General features: G+C 47.2%; 1 protein-coding gene across 4 annotated transcripts in view; it reads right to left on the reverse strand.

Moving 5' to 3' along the window:
• IREB2 (iron responsive element binding protein 2) overlaps positions 1 to 20,855 on the reverse strand; it is a 49,748-nt gene that overhangs the window by 20,422 nt on the left and 8,471 nt on the right. For 3 of the 4 annotated variants that reach the window (XM_064569735.1, XM_064569736.1, XM_064569738.1), the window contains 6 exons: positions 7,747 to 7,912; positions 6,452 to 6,589; positions 5,398 to 5,616; positions 2,873 to 2,942; positions 1,612 to 1,795; positions 722 to 861 (listed from right to left, as the gene is read on the reverse strand). In XM_064569735.1, the coding sequence (XP_064425805.1) occupies positions 722 to 861; positions 1,612 to 1,795; positions 2,873 to 2,942; positions 5,398 to 5,616; positions 6,452 to 6,589; positions 7,747 to 7,912 (917 nt within the window). Of the gene's footprint in view, positions 1 to 721; positions 862 to 1,611; positions 1,796 to 2,872; positions 2,943 to 5,397; positions 5,617 to 6,451; positions 6,590 to 7,746; positions 7,913 to 8,552; positions 8,790 to 20,855 lie in introns of all 4 variants that reach the window. The other variant, XM_064569737.1, reaches the window with a different exon arrangement.

Genomic DNA, 20,855 nt, shown 5'->3' on the forward strand with positions numbered 1-20,855 from the left:
GTATGTGGGAGAGTTCCCACACTCATGTATTTAACAAAATGGACTTAACCATTAAAATAAAGTTATTGAAAACCAGAAATTTAGGATAGAGAATTACAAATTACTGTTCACTAGGAAACTCTAGAGTACATGTATTAAAAAGCATGCAGCCAGTATTTTAAAAAGACAGGTTAAGTTTTTCCATAATCCTCTGGAAGAATTAAAAACAGCCAATAGACGATCTTGACATTGGCATACTCCTACAGTCCACATTCCCCAGAAGAGAAATAGTTTCTAAAGGGCAAATGATTCAGTTAGGTATTAAAGAGATGCAATTACTTTTCCTAAACAGGACTCTCTAATCCACGCGGTCAGCAAGTGTTAACGGCTAGGAGCCCGGGTGCGTCCTGTTGAGCACGCACTGCTCAGCCCGGTGACCCTCTGCCAAGTCATTAAACCTGACCGTCTCGTTTTCTCAGAACTGATATGGCGCTGGTCATAGTAGCTCTTCCAGGCTTGTGCCGAGGAATGAATGAGGCATCAGGTCCAGGGAACAACGGCACGGCACGCACTTTTGTACTTCCTAGCCCAAGGAAGCTTCTGTATCTGCGGCTGCTCCCGGGATGGTCACTACGAGGCCGCGGCCAAGAAAGCCACACGAGGAGGCGGCGCAGAACCCAACGCCGCCCTCACAGGGCCCCTGTACGCAACGTCTACTACGTTTCACAGTCGGCACAATTACCTTTGTAATGCCAAGCACGACATCTATGGATGTGACAAAAGGGTTGGATGAGCCCGTCAACTCACACCCAACCACCTCCGGCAGAGTAAGAGAGACCGGCAGGCCCAGCATGACTGCTTCGGTTTCAATGCCTCCAACCCCTGAAGCGAAAAAGACAGGCGGTGAGCACATCTGAAGATCATGTACGGTCTACGTGAGGTCTCCGTGGAGCATCTGGTCTCTGAGTGCCCCATGAGCTCATCTTACTCACGAAGCATCTCAGAGCCGCGCCATTGCCCCTATTACTGTGGACACGAACCCAACCTCCTCAAAGAATGACTCCACTCACACGGATGAAACAAACTGGTGTTTACCTTCCCATTAAATTCAGTAAACGTTCTGTATTTATTACGCTGAATACTGTACTGTGCTTGTCAAGATACAGAAAGAACAGAAGCCAGGGCCTGTGACCCTCAGAAAGCTCAGTCTGAGGATAAAGACAAAAGAGTCAACAATTCTAACTCCCTGTAAGAGACTGAGAGGACTCTGCCAGACGGAACAGCCGGGGGTCCGTGACTTGTCTTTAAGGCGCGTGCGCAGACGGCCAGGGGAAGAAGGTCGCAAAGGGCCTTGTATAAAATGCAAAGGAATGTGGAGCCCTAAGGAAGGCCAAAAGAGCCCCGCAGGACTTGGACCAAGGAGTAACCATGTCGTCCCCAAGATCACCCCGCGACAGAAGTGCTGTGTCGGGGGCACTGTCCACACACATCCGGGTCCAGAGTCGTCCCGTCGCCGCTGTTACGGGGAGGAAACCGCCTCAAAGAGCCTACAAAGACCAGCTACCTACGCTCCTTCACAACGTTCCTGACACTCTCTCCCCCCAAATCAAATTCAGTTAGTGGTTTACTTACCCCACCCCAGAATGCCCAAGCCATTCACCATGGTTATGTGAGAATCGGTGCCAACCACACTGTCTGGGAAGAGGAGGTCGTCTTCTTCAAAAACCACTCTCGACAAATACTCTAAGTTTACTTGATGAGCCATTCCAGTTCCAGGAGGGATTACGGCCACGTTCTTAAAAACTCTTGAACTCCACTATATCATGTATAATTAAAAAATCCAAGTGTTGGTATATCAATTTGTGCTCACAATCAAAATACAAGTCAATACTGACACTAAAAACATTTTACCGATGTTCAATATGGTCAAAGTTTACAACAGACATGTGAAGATAAATACACAGATTTTGCAGATTATTAAAGCAAAATTAAGTCAAAGAGAAATGTTCTACTAGTCCAGATAAATGGTAGTTTTCAACTGTGCCCGCCCCAAGGACTGCTGGACAGGAAGAGAGGCGGCAAGCACAAGGCCTTCCCACAACCTCAAATGATAGCCACTTGGTTTCATCCTATTTTATATACTGGGGTTTCCAACAAGATTTTATCTGAAGGGAGAAAAGGTTCTATTGCGACAAAGCATTTAAAAACTACTAATTTAGGGGTGCCTGGGTGGCTCAGTTGGTTAAACGTCTGCCTTCGGCTCAGGTCTTGATCCCAGGGTTCTGGGATCGAGCCCCGCATCAGGCTCCTTGCTCGGTGGGGAGCCTGCTTCTCTCTCTGCCCCTCCCCCTGCTCATGCTCTTTCTCTAATAAATAAAATAAAATCTTTAAAAAACAACAAAAAAGTGAGTTGTGCAAGACTGCTGAATCTCAGATCTGTACCTCTGAAACAAATAATGCAATATATGTTAAGGGAAAAAAAAAAAGAAGAAGAAGAAGGTAGCGGGAGGGGAAGAATGAAGCGGGGAAAATCGGAGGGGTAGACGAACCATGAGAGACGATGGACTCTGAAAAACAAACTGCGGGTTCTAGAGGGGAGGGGGGTGGGAGGATGGGTTAGCCTGGTGATGGGTATTGAGGAGGGCACGTTCTGCATGGAGCACTGGGTGTTGTGCACAAACAATGAATCATGGAACACTACACCTAAAACTAATGATGTAATGTATGGGGATTAACATAACAATAAAAAATTTTAAAAAATGTCACATGTGAAAAAAAATTAAACAAAAAACAAAAAACAAAAAAAACCCCCTAATAATATGAAGAACATAAATATCAGACATCAGTATTTTGTGAATTTCAATATAAAAAATTCTCCCCAAATCATGTGTACCTTAAAAAATTGAAGCCTCTCTCGATTTCTGCCAAATTCTACTTCTTGGTTTTTTAACACTGTTTCAGGTCTAAAAGGAAGAAGAGCCTGCATTAAATGCACGTATCACAGAAAAGACTGACCTTGTTTCTAAGTATTCGTTCTTATGCACACACAAATACGTTTAAAAAAATTCCTGGAACAGCAATTTACCAGACTTCTCAGAAGTAGCTGTTTTCCTCCAACAAGGAAGCTCTGCTTTCAACAGCACTCATGGCAGCTACGTCCAGGGCTCGTCCACCCCCGGCCCCCAACTGTACTGACATATCGCTATGTGAGTCGGCTGCAGCAATCAGCAACGCAGCGACCTCGTGCACTTCCTCCCACCTGGGCCTGCCGCACCTCCACTGGGCACGTGCAGAAAGCTTCGAGCAGAAACGCTTGCATTCACCTCACCCAAAATGGAAAGCTTTATTTTTTGCATAAGTGGCAGCTTACTCTGTATGGATTATAAACGTATTTTATGTGCATTATGTAAACTAAGAGGTAAACACAATCCACCTCCAAGTAGTAAACACTGTCACTTTCAGGAAGCTATTTTTATCTAACGGACATTTAAAAGATGATTTCTAGGGGCACCTGGGTGGCTCAGTCACTAAGCGTCTGCCTTCAGCTCAGGTCATGGTCCCAGGGTCCTGGGATTAAGTCCCGCATTGGGCACCCTGCTCCGCGGGAAGCCTGCTTCTCCCTCTGACCCTCATCCCACTCGTGCTCTCTAATAAATAAATAAAATCTTTAAAAAATAAATAAAAATGAAAATAAAAAATGATTTCTAACAGTTTTAAGCTGTTTCCTGCCAGCTGGTGATCAAGTGCTGACTAGGATATCAATACAACTTAAATTATATGGGACCTCCAGGGTCTAGACGATTACAGATGTTCACTTGTCAACTTTTTTAAAAAACAAAGATTCCTTGACTAATTCATTGCTGAGTGACCCCTTGAGGCCATGCACATCTCGATGAGATCTTCCTCAGGACTCAGGGAGCCGGTCCGATTACTGTACATCCCACAGCACGTACGGCTACAAAGTGCCCCTCGTTCACGAGCTCAGAACCCGACTTCACATTAGGCAGTGATTTCCAGGCCCATTTCCTACCCGTCCGTTCCCTGTCTGGGTCTGTCACGGACGCTGCACCGAGGCCCCGCGGCACCGAAGGGAGCCACTGGTTTCCTATATTCCTACACCCAGAGACTACAGTCCAACCCATCCAAATGCTTTGTGATTTGGAGTCAAAGCTGGGGGGAAATGTTACACCAGATTGTATTGTAATCAGTAAGTCGCCCTTTTCAGGAGATTAATTTCTGTGTTAAGAAGGGAAGCTCAGGGCCCAGGTGGCTCGGTTGGTGAAGCGGCTGCCTGCGGCTCAGGTCATGGGATCGAGCCCTACATCGGGCTCCTTGCTCCTTCTCCCTCTCCCTCGGCCTGCTGCTCCCCCTGCTTGTGCTCTAAGTAAATAAAAATCTTAAAAAAAAAAAAAAAAAAAGAAGGGATGCTCATCTCAAACATCAACACTCACCTAACAACCAGGACAACTAGGTAGCAGGAACAAGGACTGCTTATATAAAACTGTCATAATCTGATGGCAAGGAACCTACAGATTATACTGAATTCCCAGAAAGGAAGAGCACGTGAGATCACTATGACCGGAGGCCTCATAGAAATACTGAGCCCCCAATTGTACAACCAGAGAGAATCTGAAAGAACCAGTTTACGGACACACGAATTAATGTATCGTGTGGCTCTTAGGATAAGATATGTGTGGATATCATTTTTGGCTATTCTAAATCTTAAATGTGTTACATTTTTCTAATTTGAAAAAGTATGTCATTTTCTTACTAAATTAAAAAAATTTCTGACAGTCTATTGACAATGGGGTAAACAACATAACTCTTAAATATAATAGACTTTGGAATCTTTATAGCATACAAAAATTCAAGTATAGAATTTTTTTTTTTTTAAACTACCTATTAGGAGATTTTACCAACTCCTAAGAAGAGAATTCTTTTCTGGGCAGGTTCACCACTTCCCATAGCACCAGACAGGCAACTGCTTACCTAAAAGAGGTTCTTATCATTGTAATATTCATAACATCAAACTCTTCATGCAATTGGAAAAAAACAAGAAATCTAATAGGAGAGAAAAGCTAAAACTATAAATAGGGAATTCACAAATGCAATGTGAACGAATAAAGAACATGTGAATGGTACAGATTCACTAAAATAAATGCAGAGTTTAAGACGGATCCCATTGTTCTGCTTACATTAGTCACAAAAATTAAATATATTTATAGAAAAATCTTAAGAAAGGCTTTCTTCCTTCGGAACAGAAATCAGTAACAGGAATACCATCTTAATTGGCTTAATTTGGGGCAGGAGGCGGCGGTGAGGTCATAGGAACCAGGAGGGGAAGGGGACAAATGAGATTTCGGTAACTGAAACATAACCCAGCACTGATCAATATTTAAAAAAAAAAAAATCCCATACTCAGGCACTGGTTGCAAATGAAAAGGACAGAGAATGGGTGTGTTCTCAATCTGCGAAGACAGTTTTCCTGAGTTTCGGCCCAGCTCTCCAGAATCGCACGATCCTCGGCAGGTGGTCTGGCCCCTGCAGGGGAGCTTCTTGGGCTGTGCTCGGAGTGGAGAGAGCTTTCCTGCTTTCTGCAGGTCGCCACCTCCAGGATTTGGAGCATTCTGTATTGCACTAGCATTCCAAAAAAGGAAACAGAAAAAGACCATTTAAAAGTGACAGAAATTTAGCTTTTCAAAAAGCACACACTTGGCAAAATTATCAGGAACTAAGTATATGTTGTTCAAATGTTAATACAGTATTTAACTTAGGTTTAAAAACCCAGAAATAGGTCGCTTAAATTTATGGAGATGAAAACACAATTCTATGTGCCCAAGAAAATCATTTCATCTACTTCTACGACAATTTACACGACTTTTAGCAAGCACCTAAGTGGGTTTTTCCCACGTAACAACTGAACAGCAGCAAATAGCCACAGTGCTAATCTAGAGGGCAAAAGCGCTCGTGGGCTCAACAATCGTCTTGGTCCGTGTGAAAGATCGCAAGAGAATTAGGTTTTCTCTAGTCTGACCTTGGTCACAGGGACCTTCTAAATAGACGTGTATTTCAGTGGGAGGAAAACATAGTTTTAGTACGCACTGTGATTTTAATCACCAATTAATTAAAGACATTCATGGCTCCCGTCTTTAGATTCTCTCTCGAAGGCAAGTAGGTTAAAGAACAAAAGATAATGAAGAAAAATTCACTCCACAAAGCAGGTTCTAGGCTCATACATTTTTATCAAAAATGGCAGCAGAAATCTACAAACATGAACACCATTTTAAATTCAGACTCCGTTAAAAAAATTCATCAGTACATGAACTTCACCAGCTCTGTTTCTAGATCAGGGCACACCAAATGTGGCAGGCTTCACTCAGGCACCCACAGTCTCTGCTCCTTTCCTCTAACCAGGGGGCTGGCTGCCAGCCACCTCGCACAGCTGTCTTCACCAATATCTGTGCTCACGTACCATTTACTGAAGTCGATCTGTAAAGAATGGTCAACTGTGAGATCTGTCGGGCAGGCAGGGTGGACCTTCTTCGGGTCACCTCCAAGAATTTTCACTGCCTCCCTCATAGCAGCAAAATCCACCATTGCTGGTATTCCACTAAAAAATAAAGAAAGATGAAATTATGGTCTGAATTGTACGTTCATATGCTCAAATAAGATACATTCGTTCAGTTTTACATCTAAACGTATCCCTTTCTAGTTTGTACTCGTTAGATTACACACTTGTTATCCAAAGTTCGACATATCCTGGTTTCATGAGAATTAGCATTAATGTTACTGAGAACTTGAGTGTCACAAATAACACAAGAGAGAACTTTTAGAGGCAAAAGGAACCTTCCAGAAAACTGTCTATGGATTCTTTCCCTGTCTTAAATTTCAGGAGACTCCCCTCCCTCCCAGAGGGCTCTCAACTAGATGTACGTGCCTCCAGACGCCGGAGGCATGGCTCGTCAGAGACAGGAGCCTGCAGGGAAGATGGGGTCGTGACCACAGAACAGGATCGAAAATACTCTAATAGCAGCCCACACAGGGTATAAAGAACAGGGGCATGCAAACCAGATGTGGGGGGTGAGTGAGGGGGCACTATTATTTATCTAGCTAACTCCTACAGCTCCTTCCAAACTCTTCCAATAAGCAATTCCTGGGGACTCAGATCAGACTCTGGATTTTATTCCAAGTGTGATGAACGCTCACAGGTGTACAGGGGAATGACAGGACCTGGTTAACCCTTTTAATCAAGTCACATGATCCACTGTGAAAAGACAGCACAGACTGTAAGTGTGCAAGCAGGGGTCCTGGCTAGAGACACTAACAGCTGTAGTCCTGGTGAGAGCGCCGAGGGCAGGACCAGGATGGGGGTGGAGACGGTTAAGAGGTACGTGGGCTCAGGACACGTCTCAAAGGTAGAGTCCACAGAACTTGCTGGCAGACTGGATTAGGCAGGAGGGAAAGAGAGGAGTCGGGCATTTCCTATGACGGGGAGACATGGAGAGGGACAGGTATGGCAGCTGGGCAATAAGGCTTTGCATGTCTAAGTCTGAGAAGCCCACTCACCAACTGGGGACGACAAGCAGGCAGAGTTCCGCAAAAGCAGGTTTTCAATAAACAGTGCAAGAAACAAGCACCTCATTTTTAATGAACTGCTTTACTTTAGAAAGGACAATTCTTTAAATTTATAAACTAATCTTCAGAATTAAAAACAGAGCCAACCATCAGGGAGTCTGAATGTTAAGAAGGAAATGCTCGATCACTCACGTAAAATCTTGAAGAAGAACACGGGCAGGGAAAAAGGGCACTTCAACATTGCTTTGTTTGGTTTTCCAGTCTAAAATGTTCATGACATCTTCCTTTTTCATTAAAAAGCCATCACAGTTCCGCACAGCAGCTTCCAACAGGACCCGTATTGAGTAAGGCAGAACATCTGAGTCAGAGACAATATTACTATTAATAAGGCCACAGTCTTAACTACATACTATAGAAATCACAAGAGCAAAAAGTTAGATAAAGACAAGGATGCACTGTTTTCTCAGTCTCCGTAAACATGGAGGAAACACCGTTTACGTTAATATCAGGCTTACTATAAATCTGACTTTCCCATATGTCAGCCAAGGTGCTGAAAAAGCAGAGATTAAACACTCTTGAAAGAGCTGCACATTTCTGAAATGGGCACGAGACTGACCAATACTTAACATTCAGGGAAGACACAGAAAATGAGAATAAAATATAATAATGAAAACATCCCTAAACTGTACAGAAGTCTGTAATAAATTTTAAAGATTTCCATCAAAAGTGGTTAGTTTAAAACAGGGTGCTTGGGCGCCTGGGTGGCTCAGATGGTTGGGCGTCTGCCTTCGGCTCAGGTCATGATCCCAGGGTCCTGGGATCGAGTCCCGCATCGGGCTCTCTGCTCCTTGGGAGCCTGCTTCTCCCTCTGCCTCTCTCTCTCTGTCTCTCATGAATAAATAAAAAAAAAAAAAAAAAAAAAAAAAAAAAAAAAAAAAAATCTTTAAAACAGGGTGCTTACATGAGTCAAATTCACTTCATGCTAACTTGTCACTCACCCTAGAGTCCTCGTTTAAGTGTATCACAGAGACACAGACTCCAACACCGTAAAATTTTCAATCATACTCAAGTCTCACACCAGATTTAAGACTGAGTCAGTGTGACTCCCGGCAGCCCACACAGCGGACCACTATGCAGCTGTCTAAAGGGATGAAGACGTCTGCATGTCGATAAGGAGTGATCTCCAGAACATACCATTCCAAGAAAACGCAGTGCAAAACAATGCTTACAGCACCCTACCATTTCAGTAAGAAAAGACATTAAAAAGGGTGTAAGAATACAAATTACTGCATAACAAATATAAAATTTTAAAGTATAGATTAAATATGTACTTTAAAATATTACTAAATATTTTTAAAATATAAAAATATATTAAATAAAAATAACATATACTTCCCCCCACCCCAAGAAAGAACAATGAAAGGACAAACTGAAGAGTTAGTATCTATTACCACACATTTTGGCTGTATCTCCCTGGCAGGATGTGTATAAAGGACAAGAAGATCCACAAAGAAAACAAAGTACGTTCAGGTTTTGGTACAGAGAGCGCAGCGTGAAGTTGTCCCCTATGTGACGAGAGGAGGCCAAAAGCACTTGTGTTACTGTGGCTGGAAACCAGGATTTTTAAGAGTAATGAAACAGAAGTATAAAATCAGAGTAGCTAACTTAAAAAACAAAAACAAAAACTTCCATTTCAATTGGAATCGTAAGTACAAACTCATAGTTTATTTCTCTCTTTCTAAACAGTAAGTGTTTCCAGCTCTGTTGAGTGAAAATGCCCCAATGACAACCCACCAGTAAGGCCCCCTGGCCTCTCGGCCCACTCTTAGCTAACTACTATTTTCCCACTAGGAGGTGAGCACCCGCGTTCCCCCCAGAGTTCCTCCCACGTCTGGGAAAGGGTGGAAATAGGCCCAGAACATCCTGTGTCAGAAGCTGCAGGGAACGCTGGTGGGTCAGTGTGAGCATCCAATTCACTGACATGCATCAAACACAGAAACAGCCTTTAGTTCATAAGGACTCTTTAAAAAACCCTTCATCGACAGCCATGCAAGTTCCTAGAGCAACTCATGACCCTGAAAACTCACACCGGGGGGAAACGATCAATCATCGATCTCGTCCTTCCTCATTCAAGAAACCAAATAGCCAAGAGCAAGCTCCTCACAGAGGAGTGGAAGCTAGTAACACAGAAAGGGAGGGTGTCATTCGCAGCATCTCCCACGTGCAGCCCCTGGACAGCGCTGGAATATTCGGTGAGACGTGGTCACAGAACTCAGAACGGATGGAGCCCGCGGGCACCAATGACAACCATCAGCATCTCCAAATGCGAGACAGGAGAGACGCTGTCTGCTCTGAGGAAAGAAAGATCCAAGCCCCACCACCAGGGTTCTCGCAAACGTCCGCACATCCAGACAGCCAACCCCACCTCCCACCGACAGCAAACAGGGGCAGCGTGGGAGGAAGGGGACCCCGCGAAGGAGCACGGACCAACACACATGGCTGCCCCCACACCCAAATGGCACGGAACATGGAGACAGGGCGAGCCTGACAGACCGCCAGTGACTTACAAGGTGCAGCAACCAAGTGCTCTCTGTGCGAACCTGCTTGAGACACGGGAAATCTGAATATGGACCGGGTTCTAGACCGTAGGAAGGAATTACTGTAATTTCATTAGGTATAATAAAGGCACTGAGAGTGTTATTTTGGAAAGTCCTTTCACACGTCAGTGATGTATGCGAAAGTGTATTTATAGGTTACAGAGATGGTGAAATATTTTATTTTATTTTAAAGATTTTATTTATTTATCTGACAGAGAGAGAAAGAGATCACAAGCAGGCAGATGGGCAGGCGGAGGCAGCGAGAGAGGGAGAAGCAGGCTTCCCGCGGAGCAGGGAGCCCGATGCGGGACTCGATCCCAGGTCCCTGGGACCATGACCTGAGCTGAAGGCAGACGCCCACGGACAGTACCCCTGGCAATGGTGAAGTATTTTAAACAAAAGGTCAGCAAATGTTGATAACTGGCTGACAAATACAAAGTGGGTGATGATTTTGTCCCTACTTTTAGGATTGAAATTTTAACTCACCCAAGTTAAAGATGAATGAAGTCGTAAGTGTGGAGACAAAGGACTACATAACCAGAAACGCTGGACTGAAGGCCTGTATTTGCCATTTACTACAGGTCTGACCTTGAGAGATGGACTCAAGCTGATTCTTGTTCTTGCCTAAAACAGGTGCACCAGCCACCTAACGGGAGTGAGTAGCCAATACTCATAAAACCCACAAACACGTATGAGTTTTCATCCTACCTCAATGAGAAACACAACGAAGTCCTCCAAAGCAAGGGGAACTGCAGGAGAGAGATTTTCTGATGGAACACTTGGAAATATTGAGGAGGAAAACATCACAGAAGCAAATACACAGACCAGTTTTCTATGTGGTTAACTGTCCTGGAAAAACAATGTCAGGAATACTTTTTGTTTAAAGATCTTCACAGAAAGCATTTACTCAGATTTCTAAAAAAATATGGCAAACTCCAGCAATTATGCCCATTCGCTTTTGAGACCCACTAAGAGGATAGTAAAGAAATAAAGTCATAAACCCACAGGAACAAAGAGAAGCACAACTCAAAAGATTCTGGCCAACAGTGCATGGATGACCGTGCCCACACGGAAGAGAGGCAACCAAAGGCGACGACTGGGACGCAGGACAGCCTGGGCTTCTCGAGGGCTGGGTGAGGGGCTAAGAGGCCACGGAACAAGGGCTTCGAAACTCCAAGGGAAAATCATTTCCAGCCCTGAGAGCTCTGTCCACGGGCAGCCGCGCGTCAATCATGCAAGGCCTCCAACACTGCACTTCCCGGGACGGACGCTACGGGAGGGAAGTGGAGAGCAGAACAGCATGCAGGCTGGGACCCAGTGGGGTGCCCCGTGTGGCAGGGGAGGAAGTCCAGGTGGGACGCTGCCAACAGAAGAGGGAAAAATGAACTGCCAGACTACCTGATTCTACCGGGAGGAGTTAATTCTTCTAGAGAATTTGGAGAGGAATTACTGATAAAGACACAGCAAACTTAGCAAACAGAAAAAAACAATCATTACTTCCAGGAAAAAACACAAAGCTGTAAGAGAAACAAGATGCAATCATTTACTACACGGACTGGCTGGGAACATTTACAGCCATCAAAATATGAACACGGAATGCTGGCTTGATAACTAAGAAGAGGTACCTGGGATATATGCAGAAAATTGCCAACCTCTTATTTTCTAGAGTAGAAAGTTAGAAGTCTATAACTGAAAATCAAAAAACAGGTGTATAAGCAAGGCTATTTAGTAACACAGAGGAAAGTACCGTAAGGAACAGCCAAGAGTATTAGAAATGGTATTCTCTGCAGAGTAGAAATCAGGGTAGGGCAAGGGGCTACTGTTTTGGTTATTACCTTAGTGGTCTTACTGGGTTTTTAATTCTAAGACTTGAAAATTCAGTATTAAATTTAAAAGCAACTATCAAATAAGCACGCTCTAAGAACAAAATGTCACTGTTAACTGGACAGTTTGTCGTTAAGAAGCACTAACTTGTTGGGCGCCTGGGTGGCTCAGTCGGTTGGGCGACTGCCTTCGGCTCAGGTCATGATCCTGGAGTCCCGGGATCGAGTCCCGCATCGGGCTCCCTGCTCGGCAGGGGGTCTGCTTCTCCCTCTGACCCTCCCCCCTCTCCCCTCTCATGTGCTTTCTCTCATTCTCTCTCTCTCTCAAATAAATAAATAAAATCTTTAAAAAAAAAAAAAGAAGCACTAACTTGCAAATGTGCCTAGGCACTCCCAGCGTAACTCCCAGCGGCCCGCTACAGGGAGCGATGCAGACGCACACCAGCCGTCCCTCAAACGTTCTGTGCTCGCTGGCCTCCAGACATCACTATCACCTTCCCCTCCTGGCATTCATCACGCCACCTTCCACACGGTTGTTGTGTGGCCAACAGAGCACATGGCAGAGGCGACAGCACAGGGCCTCAAAGGCCATGGTGTGAAGTCTCCCAGCACCAGCCTCCCTCTCTTGGACCACTCACTCTGGGGCAAGCCAACAGCACGTCACGGGGACACTCAGGTGGGACACCACCAGGGCCTGTGTGCCAACGGAGCGTGGGGCTCCCTGCTCAGTGGGGGGGGGGGGGGGGGCTGCCTCTCCCTCTGCCTCTCCCCCCTGCTTGTGAGCACGCACTCGCCCGCTCTCTCTCCCTGCGGGGCTCGATCCCAGGACGCTGGGATCACAACCTCGGAGCCAAGGCGCCCGTCTTCCTCAACTATTCTAATGATAACACCTGCAGTTACTTATTTAGGACCTGCTGGCGAGTCATGTCAAGGTGCTCCCCCTACAACGGTATTTAACCCCTGAGGTGACTCCAGAGGCAGACATCCCAGAGCCATAAGCAGAGAGGGCAGGCTAGCAGACGCTCTAGTGTTCCCTATCCCCAGCACAGAATGAGCCCTCCTTGCTCCTTCTTCCCTGTTTGGCTACCCCACCTCCACGCACACTCTCCTGCTCCAACCAAACCACCATACAAGTCCGCACACCTGTCTGACCCCCACAGCCCCGGACGCCACCTTCTCCTCTCCCCCAGCACCGCCCGTCCGCCTGCTCCCTCACTTCCACCATTTAGGTTCCCCAAGCCTGCACTCCCCCCGTTCTTTCATTCTCAGTCCATCAGAACACCCACCTGCGTCAGGCGGTGAACCCGTCACTTTCCTGCTTAAAAACTTTGTTTTAAAAATAACGCTATCACGTGTATTTTGCTCCTCATGAAAGTCTCCCTCCCCAGGCTGTACTATCCACACCACGAATCCGCCGGGTCCCTCCCGCTCACCTGCAATCAGCCCCTCCCTGCCCTCTCCCACCCGGGAAACCACTCGGCTACCGGGTCTCGACAGCACTGTCGCCTCTGGCTTATTTTGTGCAAATGCAGTCACACAGTAAGGTCCCTCCCTCACTGCGTCTGGCTGCTTTCATGCTGCGGTCTGTATCCGGACTCAAGCCCCGCTCCTGCTGAAGAATATTCCACGGTGCAGACCTACCATATTCTGCCCATCCACTCACCCACTGAAGGAGTAATGCTGTTCAGATCACTCATCTGCAGATCTTTGTGTGGATAAGTGTTTTTATTTCTCTTGGGTAGATTTCTCAGAATGGAATTGCTGGGTCATATGGTAAATTTGTATTTAAAGTTTTAATAAACTGCCAGTTTTCCAAAGTGGCTGCACAATTCTACATCCCCCTCAGCAAAGAATGAAGGTTCTTAGTCTATTTTCTATGTACTACCCATTCTCGTGGGTGTGAAAGAGTTCACTGGGGTTTTAATGGTGGTGACGTGTGGAGGAGGAAGAAAAAGAAACCCACAACAACCAGAGACCCTGGGGCCAGTACGAACCCATGACCGCGGCGTCCCCTGGAGCCTCACCATACCTGCACCTGCTCTCCTTCACACCCCATGTCCGCTTTCCTCCTGCGAGACCCAGCCCTACCTCCTCCCTCCACCTCCTCCGGCTGCACCCACGCGCCCAGACACCCTGGAGCTACTCCTTCCCCATCTGAGAAGGCAGCCGTGGACCTACTAAGTGCCCGCCTCTCGGGAGGGGCTCTGCATCCCACTCCTGCTGGCACACTGCAGAACCCTGAGTCATCCATCATCCCCTCTCCCACGTCTGCAATGCAGCCCGCACCGGACTCTTCCCATTCAACAGCCTCTAGCCCCAGGGTAGCGCACGCGGCCGCCGCGGGCTTCTTTCTTCAAACTCTCAACAAGGTTTTTTGAGAATCACTATATTCCCGACGTCCGTTTTTCTATACTTCCATTCACTGTTTCCACACTAATCTGACTTCTATCCTCGAACACCAAAGAAACAACGCCCCTCAGCAATATTCAGGACAGCTGATCATTCCGTCCCTCGCCAAACTCTTTCCTCCCAGCTCACCCCCCCACTTCTAACGGGCTGCAGGAAGACCGTGTCCCCATCTCCCCCCTCCCAGTTCAGCATGACTTGCAAGCACGGGCAGTAACTGCCTTTGTTCCAGGGCATTCTTCAAACGAAGTTAATACAGTGAATGGCCTTGAAGATACAGACAGCGTCTCCTTCTGGAGCAAGAGGCAGGCATGCCTACTGTCCATTAGGAAAGATCTGGGTCCCCTAAGTCCGAGCTCCTTTCCTGTAACACAACCACTGTGCGTGCTACACGTGTTACCTGGCCCTCTTCAAAATCACCGGCAGGAACGGGGGCCTGGGAAACCAATAGAAATGCTCGTACTGGGCGCCTGGGTGGCTCAGTCGGTTGGGCGACTGCCTTCCGCTCAGGTCATGATCCCGGAGTCCCTGGATCGAGTCCCGCATCGGGCTCCCTGCTCGGCAGTGAGTCTGCTTAGTCCTCTGACCCTCCCCCTTCTCATGCTCTCTCTCTCTTAAATAAATAAAATCTTTGGGGCGCCTGGGTGGCTCAGTCGGTTGAGCAGCTGCCTTCGGCTCAGGTCATGATCCTGGAGTCCCGGGATCGAGTCCCGCGTCGGGCTCCCTGCTCGGCAGGGAGTCTGCTTCTCCCTCTGACCCTCCCCCCTCTCATGTGCTCTCTCTCATTCTCTCTCTCTCAAATAAATAAAATCATGGGGTGCCTGGGTGGCTCAGTTGGTTAAGCGACTGCCTTTGGCTCAGGTCATGGATCCTGGAGTCCCGGGATCGAGTCCTGCATCGGGCTCCCTGCTCGGCAGGGAGTCTGCTTCTCCCTCTGACCTTCCCCCCTCTCGTGCTCTCTCTCTCTCTGTCTCTCTCTCAAATAAATAAATAAAATCTTAAAAAAAAAAAAAAGTGAGAAGACAGGGGCGCCGTGGCTCAGTTGGTTAAGCGACTGCCTTCGGCTCAGGTCATGATCCTGGAGTCCCGGGATCGAGTCCCGCATCGGGCTCCCTGCTCGGCAGGGAGTCTGCTTCTCCCTCTGACCTTCCCCCCTCTCATGCTCTCTCTCTCTATCTCATTCTCTCTCTCAAATACATAAATAAATAAAATCTTTAAAAAAAAAAAAGAAAGAAATGCTCGTACTGCTTTGCTGTGGATAATAAACCATCCACTGTCTCTGATTTAAGAGTCTCGTGTCTTCTGCCCGTATCTATGAAACTATGTCAGACTAACTTGTTAACTTGCAAGGAGAGGAAAATTCTAGATCCTTTACAGTCCTTAATACTTTCTGGCAGCCCTGTTTTGGTTTCCTGGCCAGCCTCTACTCCTTCGCCTAATCTTTATTTTTTATTGTTTTTTAAGTAAGCTCTATGTCCAATGTGGGGCTTGAACTCACAACCCTGAGATCAAGAGTCACACGCTCTACCGACTGAGCCAGCCAGGCCTCCTCCCCACAGTACTCTGCCTGATCCTTAAACGTCAGAGTTCCTGAGAGTTCACATCCAGCTCACTTCTCTTCTCACCATGCTGTGCCCCCTCAGAAGTCTTCATCATTCCTGTGGCCTCAACACCAAGGATCTCAAAACCCTCCTCTGCAGTCTGGGTCTTCTTCTGAGCTCCAGAACATGGGCCTGATCACCTCATGAACACCTCCACCTGAAAACTGGTGTTTCCAAACTCGCCAGTACCTAAGCCGATCCCTGCGACATCCCCTCGCCCACTCCAGGTCACTGCGTCCCCCGGTGTCCCCCAGCTCAGTAAACAGCACCGGCGCCCACCCAGAGGTGTACACCCTCACAACGAGGCAGCATCCTTGACACCTCGCACACATCTTCTGAACTTGTCTACTTCTGTCGCCACCCCCAGATCTCGCCCAAACCAAGTCCTTTCTCACGCAGATCTTCTGGCTTGCCTTCCACCTCCAGTGGTCCCTGGACTCCGGAGGCCCCTAAAATTCTTTCAGGAACCTGCAAGGTCCACTCAGACATGATCTGTTTTGTCACCACTGGGACACAATGGTGGGCGACCCACTGGTGTCGCAGCAGAGCTCAAGGCAGCGGTACCGAACGGTCCTCGTTCTCATCGCACTGTTCATCTTCACAACCGATACCAGCTTCACTTGAGAATGTCCTTGATGAAGCAGAAAAATCGTTCGTTTTATTCCATCTCAACTGCTGAGATCAAATCTTAATATTCCATGTGACAACATGGACAGTACGTATACAGCATTTCTGCTCAAAACAAGTATGATTGCTTGGGGAAAACACTTGGGTGGTGGTTTGAACTGCAAGCTCAATTAGCCACTTCTTCCAGAGAACACCATTTCCACTGGAAAGAACTGACAGACTACAGTTGCTCAAACGTAGGTATTTGGCAGATGTTTGCTCAAAAACGAAGTAAGCCCGTCTGTTCATGACCTAGTCCCATTATCGTCTGCTCGCTACATTCGCTGAAGGCCTTTGAGAAATAAAGGTTCATGAAGTTATTCAGATCTTCCAATGTGGACACCCTTCATGACACGACACATAAAAACTACCACGACAGCCCACCCAACATGGGAACCACCCTGCACGTAGCTAGCTGCACACTCAGACGGACTTCCGCCGGTGCTGGAACGTGGACCAAGACACTCCTGCGCAGAAGGCCCTCTGTCCTGCCACCTTCTGGACTTCCTCTGCAAACCCCCGCACGGCCCGGGCACTCGGAAGGGCAACTGCCCGGCACCTCAATCTCAAGGCACCTGTTCTCTCAGTTGGGGCCACACCAGCTTCCTCAACTCCAGGGGGTACCTCCCGCCTGCCCAGCAACCCCAGGCCAGCTCCAGCACAGCCACACAGCAAACCTCTTGCTATCTAGTGGGGTGAACCACACCTTCTCCAATGCGGTCTGCACCCCTTTCAAGCTGGTCCCTCCTTGGAACACCGTGTTCTCTCTCCATCAGCCCTACAGTACCATATGGTTTCCTTCTATCTTACAACTACTATTTTATCTCAGTTAATAATGATTTGTATTAAACTCCCCCATTCTGTCTCCTGATTGGACTGAGACTGCTGTAACATAACAAAGCACTGTACTTAACACAGTTTCCACTTGCATGCTCATTACTAAACCATGTGCTTTCTTGAGCACAAAGATGCTATCCCAGCCATCCCGCATTTGCCAGAAACATGTGAGTACCCAAAAAATGTTAGCTGAACGAATTAAACAGTGTTGTTGAGAGATCTGTGCACCAAGCACAGAAGTAAACTGGGTAATTCTGCTTCCTCTAACCAAAAGTTTCTAGAATTCCATGAATCCAGAAAGCTAATTCTCTAAGGACAGGTAATCAAAAAGACAAGTGGGAACCAGGACAAACGGCTAACTTAACTGGGGAAGTATGATAATTTGTGTTATCACACTTCTGAAATGAACTGATTAACAACTGATACCCTTTTGATCAATTACTCAGTGGAAGATCCCACAGGTGGCTCAGGCTCTGAAAAAGGATGCTGAGGTCTACTAGGTGACACGGCACACCCAGGCCTCCAGGACCAGAGAGCCTCCCATTCAAGGCTCAGCGGCTGCTACTCTGATTAGCGGTCCAGCGGATCTCCTAGTGTGGGGGTCAGACTGCCAGCCTACAGACAGACTGTGCTTGTTCTGAAGAGCTGTAACATTCTAAATTTAATCGCCAACATGGAAAAACCACAATTTTTTCATATGAAAATCCAAATTTTTGGCTTCTTGAAGTATGAGAAAATTTTACAGTACCAGCCTCCCATTTCCGCTGTAAACGAGGAGCACCTGCGCCTGCATACTGGCCACCATCCCCACCAGGATGGCCCGCTTGTTGAGGTGGCCGCCGTCTGTGGTCTCTGTAAGCACGAGCACACAACCTCCACCAACAGTCACAAGCACCAGCTTCAGAATCACAGCGTTACGTTCAAGATTCTCCCCCACCACAAAGATGGTGGACCTTGTTCAAGTGGACAACAACAGAACTTGTTACAGAACGGATGTGGGAAATACTCCACACTAGCACCTTTATTACTACCGTTATTAAGACGGGTAAGAGAATGGTATGAAGTGAGGAAAAGCACTGGTCTGAAATCAGAAGACAGGAGTCTAAGACCAAATCTCCTCATTTACAAGATAATGTGACGTCAGGCAAATTACTTAGATTTTCAGCCTCATTTTTCCCACGTGAATAAAGTGCAGATAAAATGATCTTTTCTGCCCACCACAAAGTGATGTAGTGAAGACGTACAGACCACGTAAAAGGGTTTTGTTCATTTCTCACACGTGAAAATTCCAGGTTTAGACAGGTGCAGAAATCAGCCACAGGACATAGCAATATGAACTGGTTAACAAGCGGGCCCAGAGAAACTAAGTAGGATGGAAAAATACACCAGGGGAAGGAAAGGGGAGACAGTCACAAACACTCTGGGCTTGCCTAAAGCCCCAAGGAGGGTAGCTCTGGAGTCCAGACTGAGAGACAGGGCCAGGGCAGTGGGCAAGAACCCGCTGGAGTAGCTACAGAGTGAACCCAGAAACCCTGGTCGAGGCCAGGGGCCTGGAGAAAAGATTAAGAAACTGTTCCAGAAGGTCTCATAACCCCCTCAGATCTGGCAACAGGATTAACTCTCACCCACGTCTGATCAGAGGCCAGGTTTCATTTCTGTCTCTAACTAGTACCAAGCCGGATAGGATAGATTTCCAATAAAGAACTGACCTATTTTGTTTTTTTTTAATATACATATATACATACTGCCATGAGTAGAGTCTAAGAAGGCAGAAAAAGAGAAAACTTCTTTCAGATTTTTTCCCCCACTCACTGACAAACATGGAGAAAATAAGAAAAATCGTACCTATCACTGATGAAAGTGCAGAAACACCCACTCTTCCCATTCACTCCTGGTGAGCATGTAATCCAGCAGCGGCTGCTAACCCAGCAGATGCACCCTGTGGGGCCTGTGCAAACAGCCACCCATGGAACAGGCAGTCCTCTGTGTCCCGTTACCTCCCCGGCTACCACACGGAAGCCAGAGCCAATCCTGGGCAGGGGTCAGTGGCCAACAGCCTCACGAGGGAAAATACACAAGGACAATTACATTCCTCTCCCAGGAATTTGCAGTCAGGACATAGACTGAACCAGAAAGGTGTTCAGAGCTAAGCGTGGGGCTGAGGCTGCCATTGGGGCCCCACGTGAAGTCGGCAGGCAGGAGGCTGGGCTGCAGTGCAGTAGGGGGCACAGAAAATCTGAAGCCTTGAGAGAGAAAATACAGAGCTTCCTCAACTCTGGCCCATTTTTTGGAGATACAGCCACATTTCATTGGCCTGGGAGCTCGGTATCATGACAATAAACCTTTCTTCACTTTAGGTAGCAGGTGTCTCTTGTTGGCCACCCAAAGGGCCAAATCTAGAACAGAAAACGTCAACAAAAGAGAGATAAAATCAACAGAACCTTGGACAAGTGTGGAGGGTTGGTGAGTCCATGGTTGTACCTGGAACAGTAGAATCGTATGACGTAAAAGTAATCCTTGGAAAGGTGTGCACTGTGTGTCGACTCTGCAAGCGAACTACTTCATTGCTAACCCGACACAGTCCATTCCGGAGTCCAACGCAGAGACACGATTTGAAAACAGGGACTTGGGTTCCTTCTAGCAAGGTAACTGCCCCAGCAACAGACACGTGACAAGCCCAGCCAAACTAGGCTAAAGCAAGAGGCAAAAAAGTCGGCTATGAGGACAACCAGTCTTAACTGGCTGGTAAGACAATCACAACCTCATGGCCAGCAGTGGCCACCCTGGGCGTTCCACAAACGAGGGGGCTGCAGGGACAGCTGAGTGGAGGGTAGATGTCAAACGGAAACAGGGATGAAGAGACCAGGCAGCCTTCAAGTGACAAAAGAAACAGCCCCTGGCTTAGAAATCCTGGTCCCCATGAGCACTGTGCTTTCTGCCTGCATCTTCGGATGTCTGCAAACTGCCACATCTTTCCTTGAGTTTCTGTTCCTTATGTCAAGGGTGAAGACTGAGCACACGGTATACAGTAAAAGTAGAAAAGAAGAACGTTGACAAGGGTGGAGGGAATGCTATAGAACGACAAGCTCGCATCAAAATTGAAATGTGACACAATCAGAGCAGCTGTGTGTCAACAGGGACGAGCTGGTGACAACCTCCACACTCACAGAGCTGCTCACTAAGCACCCACGCGGGCCATACCGCGCAGCCGTCAGCCGAGAAGTCGAGCATCCCCTGCTACCTGAACTCACGCTCCCTGACTCAGAAACCAAGCAGAATCAGATAGCACGGATACGAGTCTTCCAGGACCCGGAAAGATGTTCGCGAGATAGCAAGCAAGCAAGTAAAGGTTATAAATCAACACGCACCGC

Source organism: Mirounga angustirostris, unplaced genomic scaffold, assembly GCF_029215605.1.
Source record: "Mirounga angustirostris isolate CCGP_5_RB_7025 unplaced genomic scaffold, mMirAng1.0.hap1 SCAF_9, whole genome shotgun sequence".
Lineage (NCBI taxonomy): Eukaryota > Metazoa > Chordata > Mammalia > Carnivora > Phocidae > Mirounga > Mirounga angustirostris.